The sequence below is a fragment of the Camelina sativa genome, chromosome 3 (genome assembly GCF_030686135.1).
Source record: "Camelina sativa cultivar CO46 ecotype springtype chromosome 3, ASM3068613v1".
Taxonomy (NCBI): Eukaryota; Viridiplantae; Streptophyta; class Magnoliopsida; order Brassicales; family Brassicaceae; genus Camelina; species Camelina sativa.
The window spans coordinates 27,046,844-27,066,232 of NC_141882.1; the positions used below are offsets into that span (position 1 = coordinate 27,046,844).

At 34.8% G+C, this 19,389-nt stretch overlaps 1 protein-coding gene and 2 pseudogenes across 2 annotated transcripts; all 3 read left to right on the forward strand.

Annotated features, from left to right (window-relative positions):
• Positions 1-965: 965 nt before the first annotated feature.
• On the forward strand, positions 966-3,199 carry LOC104777903 (methylthioribose kinase). The gene is made up of 6 exons (XM_010502230.2): positions 966-1,338; positions 1,630-1,939; positions 2,039-2,213; positions 2,301-2,502; positions 2,608-2,822; positions 2,910-3,199. Exons 1-6 carry the CDS (start codon positions 1,150-1,152, stop codon positions 3,076-3,078), a joined length of 1,260 nt encoding a protein of 419 aa, XP_010500532.1. The 5' UTR covers positions 966-1,149; the 3' UTR covers positions 3,079-3,199.
• A 3,098-nt stretch (positions 3,200-6,297) lies between these two features.
• On the forward strand, positions 6,298-6,775 carry LOC104777904 (major pollen allergen Ole e 10 pseudogene; annotated as a pseudogene).
• Positions 6,776-9,833: 3,058 nt separating this feature from the next.
• On the forward strand, positions 9,834-12,651 carry LOC104777905 (uncharacterized; annotated as a pseudogene). The gene is made up of 2 exons (XR_015594495.1): positions 9,834-10,072; positions 10,423-12,651. The product of XR_015594495.1 is annotated as an uncharacterized LOC104777905 (transcript).
• The last annotated feature ends 6,738 nt before the right edge of the window (positions 12,652-19,389 follow it).

Genomic DNA, 19,389 nt, shown 5'->3' on the forward strand with positions numbered 1-19,389 from the left:
ATGTGCTCATGTCCAACAAACATATGTCAACAGATTAGGTTTAATGAACATGAGGTCAAAGTTAAGTGGATGGACTTGGATGGAAATCATGAATCTTAATGTATGAATATACTTTGTTATTGCCGCACATTCCAAACTGGTGGTGGAAAAGAGACTAACTTTGGAAAATTTTACTTTGTTTTGAATGAATCCATGGAGACCTATCCATAATTTATTTATCCACTAAACTTTGTTATTTTTCTTTTCGAGTTAAGGTCCGTAACTAATCATCATAAGCTCTTTTTTTTTATGTTCTTTGAGTTTTGGGTAACACATGAACCTTGCAAAGAGATCATATCGTAACATAAGACTGCAATTGATTAACCACTTATCATTGAACAAATGTTCAATGACATATGGATAATGTATAATCTAAAAATTCATAAAAAAATATAGCAATGTGTATCTTAAAATGTAAAAAATATATAATCATAACATATTATATTTAAATAAATAGATAATTTGTTTTATGATAACTATTTAAAGTGTTAATAACAACAAAAAGAGAGAAAGAGAGAAAGAGGAGAGGGGCAGTATTGCCATAAAAAATGACACCTAAACCAAAAAAACTTGAAAAAGTATAGAAATAGTAGAAAGTAGGTGAAAATAAAAAAGATAGAGGTAAAGTAGGTGTGGGTGCAAATCTCCCTAACCATAAACCATTTTTTAGGCCAATTTCAAATATAATTTGATGGTTAAGTTGGTTTAATATGTCTCAAATATGTCTTATGCATCTTTTAAATCGATCCATTTCAATAACATTTCTCCCTCATATATAGTATTTAAATATCTGGCTTTGTATTGTTTTCTATATTTTTTTTATAAATTTTGAACTTTTGTTTGGTCTAAAATTTTAACTTTTCACCAACCGCTTTTGTTCATTGTAAATTTTATTTTTCCTTGTTTGAGCAGTAAATTTCACCCCCAACTTTAAAACAGATACAACAAAGCGTGAGTATTGCCGTTTCAATTATTGGTCACTTTCAGAAAAAAAAAAATCAAAGATGTGAAACAAAAAACCAAATTGAGAATCTTTTGCAAAAATCGAACCTTTAAAACGTGGTTTCATCTCTCTCTCTCTCTCAATCACTGAAGCAGAGAAGCGCAAAGATGTCTTTTGCAGAGTTTACGCCATTGAACGAGAAGTCTCTCGTAGAGTACATAAAAGCAACTCCTGCTCTCTCCTCCAAGATTGGTGGAGCTGCCGATGATGATTTGGTTATCAAAGAAGTTGGAGATGGCAATCTCAATTTCGTTTTCATCGTTGTCGGATCCTCTGGCTCTCTTGTCATCAAACAGGTCTTGTTTTGCTTCTTCTTATTTCATCAATCTAACCATTAATTATAGATTCGTATCTCTTTTGCTTCACCCCAAACAAACCCTGGAAAAATATCTATGGATTAGGAATTTAGGGTTTATCTCTGTCGTCTGCAAATGCCTATCTTTGACCTAATTGTGAAGAGATTGTGATTCAATTTGTCTCCCATATTTTAAGGGTTTTGCTTTACTTTCATCTAGAGGCTAAAATGAACAAGCTTTGACTTCCGAGTTTTGATTTTTCAACAAGTCCTATTTATATATATGTGACAGGCACTTCCATATATTCGCTGTATCGGTGAGTCTTGGCCAATGACGAAAGAAAGAGCTTATTTTGAAGCAACAACTTTGAGAAAGCATGGATCTTTATCACCAGATCATGTTCCTGAAGTCTACCATTTTGACAGAACAATGGCTTTGATCGGAATGAGATACCTCGAGCCTCCTCATATCATTCTCCGCAAAGGACTCATTGCTGGAGTTGAGTATCCGTTCCTTGCTGACCACATGTCTGATTACATGGCCAAATCTCTCTTCTTCACTTCGCTCCTCTATCACGATACCACAGAGCACCGAAGAGCAGGTTCTTAACTCTTTACATATCAAAGTTTTGATGTGGAATTATTACTATTCAACGTTTCTGTGTGGCCTGAAACTGAGTGTGTCTTTTGTATTTGTGTAGTCACTGAATTTTACGGTAATGTGGAGTTATGCCGATTAACGGAGCAAGTTGTGTTTTCGGACCCATATAGAGTTTCCACTTTTAATCGTTGGACTTCACCTTATCTGGATGATGTTGCCAAGGCTGTGCGTGAAGACAGTGCTCTGAAGCTCGAAGTTGCAGAGCTAAAATCCATGTATGTTTTTTTGTCCCATTTCCCTGGGATTTTTTCATTACAACTTGCTGCTATCTCTAAACCACCCCTTGTGTATTCTGTTGTTAGGTTCTGTGAAAGAGCTCAAGCTTTAATACATGGTGATCTTCACACTGGTTCTGTCATGGTTACTCAAGATTCGACACAAGTTATAGATCCGGAGTTTTCATTTTATGGACCGATGGGTTTCGACATTGGAGCTTATCTTGGTAACTTGATACTAGCTTTCTTTGCACAAGATGGACATGCCGCTCAAGGAAATGATCGAAAAGTAAGCATTATATTCAGAATTCTGATTTCCAGTTTTTTTCTATCTTCTCATTGTCTACATGGTTGCAAGCACCTCGGTTTAAACCAACCTAACTCTACAATACAGGAATACAAGAATTGGATCCTGAGAACCATTGAGCAAACTTGGGATCTGTTTCACAAAAGGTTTATTGCGCTATGGGATCAAAACAAAGATGGACCTGGTGAAGCGTACCTTGCAGATATCTATAACGATGCCGAGGTTTTGCAGCTTGTTCAAGAAAACTACATGAAGAATTTGTTGCATGACTCGCTCGGATTCGGAGCTGCAAAGATGATTAGGTGAGAGAATCTTACACCACGAGATTTTGTAGTCGATCATATAAACTCGAAAATGTTGTTGACAGTGTTGTCTTGACATGTTGACAGGAGAATCGTGGGTGTGGCACATGTTGAGGACTTTGAATCGATTGAAGAAGATAAGCAAAGAGCGGTTTGCGAGAGAAGTGCACTCGAGTTTGGGAAGATGCTTCTCAAGGAAAGGAGAAAGTTTAAGTGTATCGGTGAAGTTGTTTCAGCAATTCAACAACAAATCTAAAAAGTTTTTTTGTTTACTTTTGTTCTTCTTCTCAAGTACTTGAAAGTCTTGTTTTGATCTTGGTGGAGTTAATTGCCAAGAAAATTATCAAAATGCAATAATAAAATGGAGTTTTGGAAAAGTAAAATGTAACACAAATTTTTAAATCCTTTGTGCCCCTATACTAAATACTGAATTTCTTGACTTTGATATGTAATTTAGTGGGTTTGTTTATGATGCAATTTGGTAAAATATATAAACAATGAAACTTTAAAGGTCATCTTACTTATTTTTGTATAATTTGGCTTCTACAGTCTACTGGTTTACTGTTTGTGACCACAAATCAGCACCAATACCACGTGCACGGTCCAAGCTAGTGGCACAAGACATAAACCATTGCTTTAAAGCCAAACCTTAGCACAAGACAAACCATTTCGCTTCTTCTATAGTTGGAGACAAACATGAAATAAAAGAACAGTAGTTATAAATCATAATAAGGATCTTGTACCGTTGCATGCAATTAAATTAAATAATCTGATTTAGTTATTCTTTTTGTTTCATCTTTTTATAATTTTTCTTTACGAAACTATAAGTTTTCTTTTGGTTTTATACTTGACTTATAACCATTATGTGAATGTTATTAAATATAACAAGCTTAAATAGGATCTAGAAGATTTATCATCGATCGACCGCACAAGTGTTATCGCTTGAAGAGAGAGGAGGAGAAGCGGGAGAGAAAGAGGGTTTTCTGAGAAGACCAATCCAACGTCGTTTATACATGCATCCTCCGTCAAAACAGAGCATTCGCGGTGGAGTATCTTTTCTGGTGTATTCGAAACCAAAGCTGTCTTCTCCGACGTTTGTTGGATCCATGGACATCACTCATTTCACAGCAGAAGAACATCAGAGAAGTTTTTGATTCCGTCTTCTTCCTCCGTTGTGCCTCTCAGTCTCATACTCTCATCATAGAGCTTGGTCGTGGAACTGACGGAGATAGTAGTATCAATAAATGTCTTTCTTATGTACACTATCAGTCTATCAATATCGGGTAAGTTCTAGAAGTCATTCTGTAATATATAAAGACTATATTAATTCGATGTATAGTCCAAAGGAAGGTCGTTGTAACTCATTTTATATTGTTTGAAATTGGAAATGTTGATGTGATAGATGGTTGGAATAAGCAAGAATCTTGGACATATTTTAATTCGATAATTAAAAGTTTTGCTTCGTTAATTCAATAAAAAAGAATTAGGGGTTTGCCAGCACAGCACAATCATGGTGACATCTTCGTATAACAGAATGATTTACAAAGCTTACAAGCAGTCCAGATGATCTAATCAAGCCACTTACTTTTTAGTTACACTTAAGGGGTATAAAAAATAAAGATTAATGGCTTATTAAAGACGTCCAGACAGATCTAATTATCTCTTAGGTTTAGTTTGTAACTTTGTATCTATTTCCGTAATCCCCATAAGCATACAAAAGAGATGAATCCAATAACTCCTAAAACCAAAGAAAATAGTAGATATTCAATATAAAATTTATGAAAAAGATGGATCGATGAATGACAAGCATTCTATTGGATTGAATAAGCTTCTCTTTAGAATCGATGAATTGAATCTTTTTTTTGGTCCGCAAAATGTCATTTGCTTGCTAGCAATTCTGTTTGCATGCTAACAATTTTTTTCATTTCTCACATTTAAGTTTTTTATCACGAAAATTTATGTAACCAAATATTAATGGATTAATTTGATAGTGTGTCCTAATTTAATAAGTAACTAGGTACTATCCCACGGAAAACAGCGGACTGAATTGTTTTGATGAAAATTTATAATAATTTATTTTGTTATTATGTTATTTATAATTGTTTGTGATTAAAAATTTGTTGCTTATATTATAATTTTTGTATTTTAAAAATGTTTATTGAAAACTTGTCAATAAAACATTTGCATGTAATGAATAAAATTATTTAAACCTATTGTGAAATCTTTGCTAAGTTGTGAAGTAAGTAAAAAGATATAACTAAAATGTAAAAAAAGATCTTATCTATTAGTTTTTTACAAATTAGTTTTGATTCTAACAGATTTTTTTTTCTTTTCTACAATTTATTTTATTTGATGTTTCTCCTATTTTTGTTTTTTAAATTAGAAATATTTATTTAATTAATTATTTAATCTTAATTAAGTTTTTCTAATGGTAATTAAATGTAATTTTTTACGCATTTTAAGGTTAGTTTTATATTTGTACTTTTCAATTAATATAGTAGGATTTGAATCTACACTGAATTATTCAATTATTGGAAAATATCTTAATTAATACACAAAATGAATTTTGTCCTTAATTAAAAATTAAATATTTTAAAAAAACAAACCAATTAATTTATTTTTAAATGAGATACATGTAATTTTAAAATTAATTTCAGATGATAAAAAATTTATTTACTATTGATAACATTAACTATTAACTAAAAACTAATTTATAAAATCAAAATAAGATTAGCTAGAATTTATTTTTTCTGGATTTATGTTAGTTAAAAAATTTAGATAATATTCATTTAAATATAGGATTAAACTTTGTTTAAGTTAGTTACATATTTAATTATAAATATACAAACTAGTAAAATTAAATAATTATGAAATTTTCAGCTCTAACAAATTATTTAAATTTGATTTGATTTTTAAAAATATTTATTTTACTAGCTATTTTAAATCAAATGCCACTTTTAAATATATATAACTCACTAATTTTTGTCATTTTTTTGTTTGAAAAAGTGTAGTTATCAAATAATTATAACATTGAGTGTAATTTTCAAATTTCTTATATAATTTGGTATATTCTTAAAAGTGTCCCAATATTAATAAAATACAAAATATATAATAATAACTTGTGATTATTAATATTATTATGTTTTCTCATTAATCTGTTACAAATACAGAGCTAATGCTGTGAATTAAATATTGAAACAATAGCTTATGTATTTATAATTGTAAAGATATATTTATTGTATAGAGATTTATTTGTATTTATAAAGAAATATTTATGTATTCCTAGAATATCTTAAAATCTTTGACTTTATTTAGTGATTAAAATTTATTTAAGACATACATATACTTAAAGTCAGATTTCTAAATTATACATATAAATTTCTAACCTAAGTATAGTTTTAAATCTTTGAATTTCTATTATGTTAAATATACTATATAAAGACATATACAGTATACTTATAAATATGGACACATATACACTCACATAGATATCAAGAAGAAGAAGAAGAAGAAACTAGTCAAATTAAACAGTTATGAAAATGTCATCGCCTTTGACAATCCTTTTCATTTTTCTATCTTTGATCATGATCAACCATCTCTATGTGGTAAGTTCCACACAATGGTGTATAGCAACTCTGACCGCGACGAATGCGCAGCTACAAGATAATATTAATTTTGCATGTAATCAAGGAGTTGATTGTGGGCCAATCCAACCAGGGGGATCCTGTTTCGTCCCCGATACTCTTGTAAGTCATGCATCGTTTGTGATGAATGCTTATTACCAGAGCCACGGTCGAATCATGAAGGCGTGTAGTTTTAAAAATACAGGCACAATTGCTGCGACAGATCCTAGTTATGGAAGTTGTGTGTATGGATCTTAAAAATATAAAATTGGCTCTGATTTATATGCATGATAGATAACTGAATAAATAAAATCATGATTTTTAAGTTTTCTTAGAATTTTTGTAAAAACAAAACTTTCGAAGTCAAAAAGAATATGTAATAGAAAATGTTTCCCTTACTAGGGGTGTCAATCGGGTTGGCCCGACCCAGCCCGAAACCCGTAAATCTCGCATATATTTAAGTCTGGTCTGGCCTGGCCCGAAATATTTCCGAGCATATATTTCAAAGCTTTATCTTATAGATCAATAATTCAAACTTATAAGTCTTAAAAAGCAGTATTTAAAGATGCACTATAAAATAAATCAATCAAATTTTTTAATAATTCTTCTATATTCACTACAACCAACTTAATTTAAAAGAAAAAGTTAAAAACTAAATACATACCTTAACCAAATAAAAAAATATAATTCATATAAAATATTATAGATAAAAAATTTAAAAGTATTTTGCAAGGTTATTAAGTAAATATGAAAACTAGGATTAGAGTTTTAAACTTTATTTACAATAAATCATTAATCAAATATTGCTATAAAATAATATTGTTAACAAAAAAGTAAAAATATATTTGTTAAAGGGCTTTTCGGGATGGCCCGAACCCGATCGGTCTAAGCCCAAAAAATCCTATATCCCAAACGGGCTGAGTCCGAGCCCAGTATTTTTCAGGGTCGGGCTTTGGCTCTACTTGACTTGATAGTATCAAGTTTATAAAATATTAATAAATAATATATAAAATAGAAGTTTTCGTTTAAAATATTAAAAGTCTAATAATGTATGTGATTGTGAAAACATTTACAAGATACGTATAAGGTTTACAGGTAATATATTTAATTTTGTGTGATAAAAGGTAACATCTATATATTTGATTTTGTGTGAGACTTTGAAAGTGCTCACATTCATCCTCAGAATATTTGGCTACCCTTGATGAAATACCCTTGCCTTTTTTTTTTTAATTTTACTCCATTATCTTTTTTCTCAAAGCTGTTCTGGATACAAAATGAAGAGGGAAGTGCGGTTGTTGAGTTAGGATGGCACATAATTAGTTATCGTTATTAAGAAGTTGGCTCATTTCAATTGGCATAGCTCGAGAGGATTATTTATTACAGAGCTGCATAATGTAGTAGGAAATTCAGTTACTGATAATAGATTCATAATCTTCGGAACTGAAGCCACACTATTGATTGCAGCAACTAATGATTCATCATCTTTATTTCCTACAAGACTTGTAACTTCTTTTCTATACTACAATGTATGCAAAAAATGCTATGTTCTTCGCTTGATTCTTTGTTCGCTACGACTGACAGGATTTGGATGCTCTAGTATTTTAATCTTACTTTGACTTTATAAATTTAATTTTAGTTATTAATTAATATTATCTGTAGTAAATATATTCGTTGTTATTTTGAAATTCTTTTAAAAATTATAAATATCTCATTAAAAAAAATATCTGTCACTACCATAATAAATCATTTATATTTGTTGGAAAGAAGAAGATATATTGATGAAACTTGAAACTTGAAAGTTTTTGTTTGGTCTGTTTCTGATTTAGCTAGTTGTGCCTTGACTATTTAATATTTTAATCTGAATCTTTTTGCAAGAATCAACAATGTTATTGCCACACATATCAATCTTTCTTCTTTATGCATATTAGCATATATATAGAGAGAGAGAACTTATGAGACACCAAGCTTGATGGTGTATATAAGCATTGAAATCAATACTTTTTTGCTTTGGAATCAATAATTGAACATTTTATACAAGCAGTCAAGCACACTTCAAATGTGTCATGATTTTAAAGAATAGGAAAGGGAATTTGTTAATTCTACCACATTTGTTTTAAACCTTTTCAGTTCTACCACAAAGAAAACTCCTTTTCCAATCTACCACATGGGATAGTTAAAATGATGAAACTGCCCTACAGTAATAGTAATAGGTTGGAAATAACACATGAATAAGTAAAAAGAATTTTTGTCCAAAAAAAAAGAATAAGTAAAAAGAATTAATAATAAAAAAAACAAAATTCCCTATTTACTTTGTGGTCAGTTATTTTAGTTTTGCAAACGTAACAAACATATACAAGACATGTTTTTAGTAGACAAGTTTAATTTCATATAACAAATTTAGTGGACAAGAATTCTGATTTATTTTGTGGACAAGAGTTTAGGTGTATGTATGACATGTTGTTAATAAACATATAACTGAAATCCTCCTCAATTGACAAGTACATAAATGTTCTCATTTACTTTGTGAACAAATATTCTCATTTACGTTTATATATATATATATATAGTAGACAAATGTTCTCATTTACTTTGTGAACAAATATTGTGGACAAAATTCTTGTTTACGTTAAAAATAACTTGTCCATAATTATGTCAAAATAACTTGTCCATCACTTACGATGGGAAAATGAGATGAACATGCCTGCAAATCAGACTTGTCTGGTTTATTCCACATGATAGACAACAAATCGGTGGACAAAAATTTTTAGTATACACTATAATTTTAGGAAACAGACGAAGTTAAAAAACATACCCAAAATTGGAGACAAAATATGCAAGAAATGAAACTTTATGGTGGGATTCACAAAGACACACTCTTCCAAAACTGAATATGATGTCCACAAGTTTTGAAAAATATTATGCAAAGCGTTGTCAACTATTTTTTAAAAATAAAATTGACAATAAAACCCCTAATTTTTCAAGAGATGGAAGATGGAAATGAAGAAGATGATAGTGAGTCGCCAGAGTGGAAGAGATAATTGTTTTTCGATTTTCAAATACTACTTTAATTTATTGGTCTGACACAAAACTGAAAAGACAGAGCAATTGTTTTATTTGTTATATCAATGAGAAGACAATGGTTGAAGGAGTTGGTTAGGGATAATATCGTCATTTCAAATAAAGCTTGTGGTAGAATAAGAAAGCTTTTATAGATTGTGGTAGAATAGTTGAAAAGCTTAATCATTTGTGGTATTTTTGTTAAAATTCTCAATAGGAAATTATTTTGTTTATTGATGAGTTTATTATTTTCCAATTAATGATTTAATTAATTACCTTAAAAAGAAGCTGTTCCCATCAGCTCATCACTTCATTTCTTTGCTCATTTCAAACACTCAACCAAAACAAATAAAAAATGAGATAAAAAACCAAAACATCTTCTTCGTCCCCATCTAAAAAAACCCTACTTTCTCAATTTCTATACTTGCTTGCTTCTTCCTTCTTTTCGAGAAACCCAATGTCTCTCTGATCTAGTACGGCAGCAACACTGACTCGACTTCCGACGATTCTTGATCTTTTCCGGCGCCGTTAAGCGACTCCGTTTCCGACATTGTGACATCTTCTGACAAGGTATGTCTCTGTTCTGTTTTTTTTTTTAAAAACTTGGCGTTTACTTCGAGTTTGCTTTGGTTCGCGTAGGTTCTTTTGTGTTATTAGGTCTCGGAGAATCGATTCAGTGAGTCTTATGTTGTATGAGGCTGTCCTTGTGTTTGTGTAGACTTTGGAGTAGCATTTCGAGAAAAACAGAGGTTAAGACGAGTTTGAAAAATCGCTACAGAACCATTTTAGGCACTTAACTTGTAGACCCCTAGCTAGAAATTGTTTATCAAAAAGAGCTAACTTTTTGGGTTGTTTTCCTGTTGGATTTGGTGTAAACTTGTAGATGCGTATGTGAGTTTGAAAAAGGTTTTGTTTTGTAGATGTCTTCTCAACAGAACAACGATGACATGCTTGATGAGGTTCAAGAACCCTCTGACGTGGGAAAGAGATCAACTTATTCTGCTCTTGCTCGAAGATCTAGCAGGGAAAAAACCCAACTTTTAAAACCATGTCTTACCACCTCCATTGAAGGATCTGAGGCTATGGTTCCTAGTCAAAGTGCTTCAGCTCCTTGTTCTCAGTCAAAGGCTCTGTCTATGGGTGTTTCTTTCTATGGTTGGAGATTTGCGAATGAAGATTTCAAGCTTTGGGCTAAGAAGATGTCGGATCTGCACGGACACACTTGGAGAAAAGCTGGGATCTTTGAAGCAATCATGGCATCCACAGCCAGAATCCCTAAATACATAGATCTTGTTCTGGCTATTGCTGAGAAATGGTGTCATGAAACCAAAACGTACGTTTTCCCTTGGGGTGAAGCAACCATAACACTAGAAGACGTTATGGTGCTTCTAGGTTTATCTGTTTTGGGTTTGCCTGTTTTTGCTACTGTGGATAGCTCGGGAGAGATGGTTATGGAGAAGCTAAACAGCGAATGGTTGGCGATTAAACGCAAAGGTCATGTCAGTATTGTAACACAAGTGACATGGATGGAGAGATTCATGAACAGAGACGATGAGTATGAACATGTAGCATTTCTTGTCTTGTGGCTTAGTTATTTCGTTCTGCCATCACGCTTCCCTCATGTCCATAAAGCTGTTTTTCCAATTGCTATTCATCTTTCAAGGGGTACTAGGATTGCTCTTGCTCCTTCTGTTCTTGCACACTTGTATGCTGAGCTAACTCTCTTGAAAAACTACATAAGAGATTTCAAGGAGTCGACTACTACCCTCAAGATTGGTCTGACTGCCTTGTTTAAATTGGTCCAAGTTTGGACATGGGAGAGATTCAGGGAACTACAGCCAAAACCTAATCAGATGCAAAAGGGTGAGCCAAGATTGGCCCGTTGGCATAAGCTGAAACAGGTTACAAGCAATGCAAGGTAGATTCACAACAACTCGAAGACGGTCAGTTTTGAGTTGCGTCCATACACACAAGCTGTGGAATGCTGGGAGTTTCCTCAGTTTTACCCTGAAGAAGCGATGATAGTTCCTGTTGGTCCCAGTCTTGATGATGAATATTTGTCTTTTGCTCGTTGCATCAAGGTGTCTGAGCTTGTTGGCATTGACTGTGTGTAAAACACAGGTTCGATTAGACAATGATAGCCTCACCTTTGCTTCTGAACCGCTTGGTAAAAAGAGTAGACTTGAGGCGGATAACAATGATTCGGAGACTTGTCAAAAGTTTGCTTCGATAAGATATGATGGAGATGAAACCTTACCACCACCAGAAATAGAACAAAGGAACGAAGAGACTGTAAACAAAGCAGCGATGGTTCCAAGCCCATTTAATGAAATCAACTCTTCAGATTCGCCTCTTGGTGCTAATCGAGAAGTAGTAGTTAATATCCTTGTGTCACCACCAGAGACAAGGCAAACCTGTGACGATGAGCTTGATGTACATGGTAGCTTTGCAGAGAAGATGACTATGATTGATGATTGCAGCAAGGAACCGGACCGGTTACTCCAAGAAGATGGTATCATAGCAGGAAAAAAGGCGAGCTCAGATGAGAGGTTGTGCAGTAGTGAAGCTGACAAGGTAGATGATGATGTTGATGATGACAGTTTGATCCAGAAAAAGCTTGCATTAGAGGAGCTAGCATTAAATGCAGACAACAATGATCCAAGCCCTCATCAAAATTTTGCCTCTGGATGCACTAATGGAGATGAAACAAGCAAAGCATATAAGAATAAGGTCCTGATCCCATCTGAGGAGTCAAACACTCACATAGCTGTACGGGAAGGAAGCCAGGGACAGGACTGTCTGTTTGACGTTGATAGTGCTTTCATTAGAAAGAGTGTTCAAGAGCTGAAGGCGCTGACATTGTCAATAGAGAAGCGTATTATTAAGGCACAACAAAATGTGGCATGGTTAAAAGAAAGGAGAGCCGAAAAACAGAGAAAGATCGCAGAAGATAGTTTGATCTAGGCGTGTTGGAGGTTGTTTTGGGGCAGTCACATGCAAGTAGAATATCAAATGATCATTTCTCACATGTGTTAGATTTTTTGGTTTAGTATCTTTTGAAGACTTGTTTGCTTTCAAGTGTTCCATTTGTATTTTTTGAACTCAGTTTGTATGTTTTATTCAATTTAGAAAGCCATTGAAAGCCTTAACCTTTTCGATGCAAAATTGCAAAACAAATAAAACAATGTGGAACAACCACATCCTGACAAGTGGAGCATTAATTCCACGGAAGGATCATCAACAGCGATGTGCGTATCAGATCACACGTCGTGGCAACTAACAGAGGTCACACTCGAGAGGTTTGTGGTCTCAAGTGGTCAGGATCTGGTGAGAGACTAGCTAGTACTGGTGGCGACGACATTGTTGTACACATGTGAGATCGTTTCTTTCAAATGTTTCAGCCTGACTTCTTTCAGAGATTGCTATAGCAGAGGTAATAACCCATCATCTTGCCACCTATTCTCTGCCGTGCTCTTACCTCTTTGTTTTGTTCATCTGCTGTTATAGGTGTTGTGCTTGACGACTTTGGCCTGGATATCATATTTAACAAGCTCAAGGAGAATTTTTTTTCTTTCCTCCTCCATGCAAAGGCAAGTCAATATTTGACATTAAATGCTTTCAAACGACTTTTATTGGTTAAGCAGATCTAATGAAATACAGTAACACTAAAACTTCACTCTCCTGTTTTGCAGTATTCTTCCCCTGAAGTGTGTGGAGCAATGTTTGACTCTCACCACGGATTTGTATGCTGACTTGGGTAAGTCCCCTTGGTTTTCTGCTATTACGTTGCAACAATGATTCTGCAAAATTCTCACATGACCATACGATATTTCTTGAAATGTAAACATATTTTGTGATACTTAGAGAAAATTAGAGAAAACCAGAGTGAAGTCTTTTTTTTCATAGCAAATAAGTTGATTTTTATTTTAATAACACACCAGAAAAGTAACGACAGAACAAAATTATAACGATTTTTCAAATATGTGTACCGAACGTAACTCGGATCGTCTCATAGTTAAAAGTTTACTTTATGACCTTTATGTTCAAATTTATGGTTATTATTAACCAATTGGTTTAATGGATATGCCGCCGTGTGGTGTTGGTTGACTCAGAAGTTTTTACTGATACCACAATCCAAAAAAAAAATGATATAATAGAGGCTCCAAAATTTGTAATGATATTGATAAATAAAACTAAAGATATTATAAATTAATACAACAATATTGCATGTAATCAGGGCCGGTCGAACAAAAATGATGTTCCAAAACGGATAATTTTTCTTGAGCATTTTGTAATTTACGGTATTAAAAATCACATATTTTTAATTAAAAAAATCCTACCAAAAAACAAATAATAAAGTAGTAAATCTTTAAAAAAACAAAAAAAACTACTTAATAACCGTCTGCAGCTTGATACCAAATTTCAAATGTAAACGGTATAATTTCTGATTAATTATAATTCCAATCTCAAACGGTCATTGGAACGGTCCTCCCGTTATAATCTGCACATCAACCGACTCAAAAAAAAAGCTTTCTCTCTAAAAATTAGGGTTTGCGATATCACGATCATTGAATCGAGAGATTGAATCGAGAGACCAGTTCAAATCTAGAGGTCAAAATTGAGACCAAATTTTTTGATAAATTTGGTCGATTAATGTCCTAAAACCGACCGATTAATTTCTTCAAGTAGATGGTGTTAAAGATGAAATCTTACCAAATCATCAACAATTTTTTAATTCTTATTTTAAAATCTCATTAAAATCACCTAGATATCCTGAAATTAAATTAATTCACCTAAATTTCACCAAATATTATAGATCCGCATACAATCTTCTTAAATTCCTAATCCAATACATCCCTTTATATTGAAGTATCTCCAAAAAAAAACACATATATAGGTGTGAAGTTTTTAATCATTGATTGTGAGTAAAAGTGGATGTAAAAATCTACTCAAATCCTTTCACAACTTTCTCAAAAAGAAAATATATTTTGATTTACAATGAATTTGTTTTAGTTTTACAAATTGTTGATTCAATAACATGAGATTTTAAGTGACTTCAATCAGTTTCATATAATTTTATGTTCAATAACATAAGATTTGGCATTTAAAAACTACTAGTTGTTTAACATGGAGTTTTAAAACAGCCACCAAATATTTTAAAATTATATATCAAATACACCCCTAAAACATTATTTGTATAATGGGCCAATAAAGAATGGAAAAAATGTCAAAAAAATCACCAACTTTCAAATTTAGGATATTTGAATCACCAATTTTCAAAATGTCATTTCGAACCCACCACCTCAACAATATAACAACTATACACTACCAACTAGTCCAAATATTTTATTGCTAATTCATCAACAAAAACAATTATATACTTTAAATACTCGTATAAATATTGATGAAAATGGTGAGATCTTGGATATATATGTCTTAATTTTTTTATTTTAGATAATATTAGGTATTTTAATTTGTGCAATTAGATTACATGGCAAATTTTGATTGGTAATTAAGAGTGAGTGAATAAGAGCTAGGGAATATTTTTTAATATGCTATTATTTATATTGATTCAAATAACATTAGCATGCATGTAATTGACTTTTAAATGCAATGGAAAGTGGAAATTACCAAACAATATTCCATCTTTTAATCTACAAATCTGTTACCAGAATGTAGTTGCAAAGAGAATCAAATTACTCCATTTTTTTGATTTGTTCAAATATCAAAAAAGAAATAAATGAGTTGACATTTTGTATATTACTAGCTGGAATAATAATATTGGTAGTTTTTGATGTAAGAAAAGGAAAACAAATGCCTAAAACAAGTCGCAGTCCGGTGAGGAGACAAAATCTCCCCAAGTCTGGTGATATATCCAGCTTATCAAACTCTTATTTGGCTCTTAGTCAGGACGATCCGGATGAGGAAGGTGAGGAGGAGGTCCCTCAGCTGACTAAGAAAACAATGGGGGATGCGAAGGTTGATTTGGAGGACTCCTCCACTGTGGGAGGTGAATCTGTTGTGGATGGGAAGGGGACTATGGGGAATACCTCTAAGCTCTCTAACCCATTGGTGGATCCTCCTCTACGTCCGGTTTTTCCGAGAGACTCAAAGACAACACACAAAGTAATTCTCAACTCTTCTGCTCGAAATCAGAGTAAGAAGGGTTACCGTAAACGTTGATTATGTCAGGATTCTTTTGGAATGTCCGGGGTCTAAATAAATCAACTAAGCATTCCATTATAAGGAATTGGGTGGAGGAGAATAAGTTTCAGTTTGTGTGCCTTCTAGAAACCAGAGTGCAAGAGAGAAAGGTTTCTAGGTTGGGAAGGAAGATGTTTAAGAATTGGTCAATACTTACGAATTACGAGTTTAATTCGCGTGGTCGTATTTGGGTGATGTGGAGGAGTGATGTCTTGGTGACTCCATTCTATAAGAGTGAGCAGCTTATCACTTGCTCGGTAAAGCTACCAGACTAGACAGAGGAGTTCTTCTGTTCTTTTGTCTATGCGTCTAATACTGTGGCGGATAGGAAGGTGTTATGGGGTGAGCTTCGTGATCATGTTGACTCTCCTCTTATTCGTAATAAGCCGTGGTTACTAATGGGTGATTTTAATGAGACACTTGATATCTTGGAGCATTCACAAATGGTAGATCATCCCATGGTTACTTCAGGGATGCGAGACTTTCAGGGACTGGTAAACTATGGTTCTATCTCTGATATAGCAGCGCATGGTCCACTGTATACTTGGTGCAATAAACGTCAAACAAGTCTCATCTCAAAGAAGCTGGACAGAGCTATGGTAAATGATGTGTGGAGGCAATCTTTCTCTAACTCCTACTGTACTTTCGAGTCAGGCGGATGTTCTGATCACCTCCGTTGTCGGGTCCAACTAAACGTTGAGGTGTTGGTTTCTGCTTGCAGTCATAAGCCCTTCAAATTCGTTAATGTGATAACAAAGTTAGAAGAGTTTCAACCTCTCCATGAAGAGTTTTGGAGAGACACTTCTCCGCTCCATATGTCCACTTCTACAATGTTTCGTTTCTCCAAGAAGTTGAAGGCGTTGAAACCACTTCTGCGAAGGTTGGCTAAAGACAGAATGGGAAATCTGGTCAAGCAGACGAAGGTAGCTCATGAGGACCTTTGTCAAAAACAGGAACAAAATATGATGCATCCCTCACCTGCAGCCATGGAAGCATAAACTGCAGCATATAACCGATGGGAGTGGATCTTAGGGGTTAGAGGAACAGTACTTAAAGCAGAAATCCAAACTATTTTGGTTGCAGATAGGTGATAAGAATAATAAAACTTTTCACAGGGCTGCTACATTACGGGAGGCGAACAATTCGATTCGAGAGATCAAACTACCTGATGGGTCTGTGACTAAGAAAACAAAGGAGATTAAAGCTGAGGCAAAGCGTTTTTTTCGGAAATTCTTACAGTTCCTCCCATCTGATTATGAGGAGGTTACCCCGAGTTTTCTAGAAGGGTTGTTATCGTACCGTTGTTCCACTGCGGATAAAACCTTGCTCTCTCGGTCTGTCACTGCCGACGAGGTCAAGAGTGCCCTGTTTGCTATGCCAAGTGACCAGTCTCCGGGTCCTGATGGTTTTACTTGTGAGTTTTATAAGTCTGCATGGAGCATTTTAGGGAGTGAATTTGTGTTATATGTGCAATCCTTCTTTGAAAAAGTTTTTTTGCCAAAGGGAGTCAACTCAACAATCCTCGCTCTTATACCAAAGAAGCTGGAGGCCATTGAAATGAAGGATTATCGTCTAATCTCTTGCTGCAATGTTTTGTATAAGGTTATCTCCAAAATCTTAGCAAACAGGCTGAAATGCGTGTTGCCAAAATTCATTGCCGCCAACCAATCTGCTTTTGTTCAAGATCGTTTGCTTATCGAGAATGTTCTCCTAGCTACTGAGCTTGTGAAGGATTATCACAAAGACTCTCTTTCCAGCTGTTGTGCCATTAAAATCGACATCTCCAAAGCATTTGATTTGGTCCAATGGTCCTTTCTACGTCATGTTCTCACGGTTATGGACTTCCCTCAGGAGTTTGTTCACTGGATCATGCTTTGTGTTACGATTGCTTCATTTTCTGTGCAAGTTAATAGTGACTTGGTTTGTTACTTTCAGAGCTCTCGTGGGTTGCGGCAGGGATGCTCTCTATCTCCTTATCTTTTTGTCATCTCCATGGATGTCCTCTAAAAAATGTTGGACAAATCAGCAGGTCAACAAAAGTTTGGATACCACCCTAGATGTAAGAACATTGGTCTCAGTCATCTCAGCTTTGCAGATGATTTAATGCTTCTTTCAGATGGTAGAGTACGCTCTATCGAAGGGTTGATGAGTGTTTTCGATGAGTTTGGAAAATGTTCAGGATCGAAAATCAGTATGGAGAAGTCCACAATTTATTTGGCCGGTGTCACTGACACGGTTACTCAGGCGATTGTTGAACGGTTTCCCCTCGGTGTGGGTACTCTCCCGGTCCGGTACCTTAGTCTTCCTCTGGTTACCAAAAGGTTATCTGCGGCAGACTATCTTCCACTCATTTCTCATGTTAAAAAGAAAATCGGTTCTTGGACGGCAAGATATCTTTCTTATGCGGGGAGACTGACCCTTATAAGCTCTGTTCTCTGGAGTATTTGTAGCTTTTGGATGTCTGCTTATCGGTTACCTCAGGAATGTCTGAACGAGGTTGATAAGTTATGCTATGTGTATCTCTGGTCCGGCTCTGATATGACCTCAACTAAAGCTAAGGTGGCGTGGGAATCTATTTGTAAACCGAAACAAGAGGGTGGTATGGGACTGAGATCCCTCAGAGAAACAAATGATGTGTGCTGTCTGAAATTGCTCTGGTGGATCATCTCTGGAGGAGACTCTTTGTGGGTTCGATGGGTGAGAACATATCTCCTTAAGCGGGAAAAAGTTTGGGGACTGAAGGAAAATAATCAATCTGGTTCATGGATGTGGAGGAAAATCCTTAAATGCAGAGAAGTTGCTCAACTCTTATGTCGAGTGGATGTTCATGATGGTGCCGATACTTCTTTTTGGTATGATAACTGGTCAAGTATGAGCCGTTTAATGGACATTGCAGGAGATCGAGGTTGTATTAATATGGGGATTAGCCGTACAGCCACATTTCTCGAGGCATGGACTACGCGTCGCCGGCGAAGGCACCGTGTCGATTACCTCAACGAAATGGAGGAGGTGTTGGAAAATCAGTGGACTAACCGAAAGACTGGTAAAGATGTAGCACTATGGAGGGGAAAAAGGTAGGAGTATCTAAATTGTTTCTCTACTAGAGAGACTTGGCAAAATATTCGTCAGACTTCGAACTCTGTTTCTTGGCACACCGCGGTCTGGTTTACTCACGCCACTCCTAAATACTCTTTCACCGTCTGGCTCGCTGTTCAGAATCGCCTTTCTACAGGCGACCATATGCTGATTTGGAACAGCGGTGTCGATGCAACATGTGTGCTCTGCAACACTGCTGTTGAAACAAGAGATCATATTTTTTTCTCCTGTGCTTACTCGGCAGAGGTCTGGAAAGGACTTGCTTCTCACATTTATAAGGCACACTTCTCAATGGATTGGCCGACCATTATTGCTTACGTCTCTTCTCATGGACTCAGACGCGTTGATGCTTTTTTAGAAAGATATACTCTGCAGATTTTGGTGCACACACTGTGGAGAGAAAGGAATGATCGTCGCCATGGGTCATCTCCAATAACTCCAGCTCAACTCATTGTTTGGACGGATCGCCAGATCATAAATCAATTGCTAGCAATCCAACTCCTTGGGGATCAACGGTACAAGGAAGGACTGATTACCTGGCTTGCTACTCGCCTAATATGATCCACTTTTAATTCTTACGGTTTAAG

Excerpts from the sequence above, each read along its gene's own strand:
- LOC104777903 (XM_010502230.2), top strand. The coding sequence starts at position 1,150 with ATGTCTTTTGCAGAGTTTACGCCATTGAACGAGAAGTCTCTCGTAGAG. Across the intron at positions 2,214-2,300 it reads GTTGCAGAGCTAAAATCCAT|GTTCTGTGAAAGAGCTCAAG; the intron begins GTATGTTTTTTT and ends TTCTGTTGTTAG. Across the intron at positions 2,823-2,909 it reads GGAGCTGCAAAGATGATTAG|GAGAATCGTGGGTGTGGCAC; the intron begins GTGAGAGAATCT and ends ACATGTTGACAG.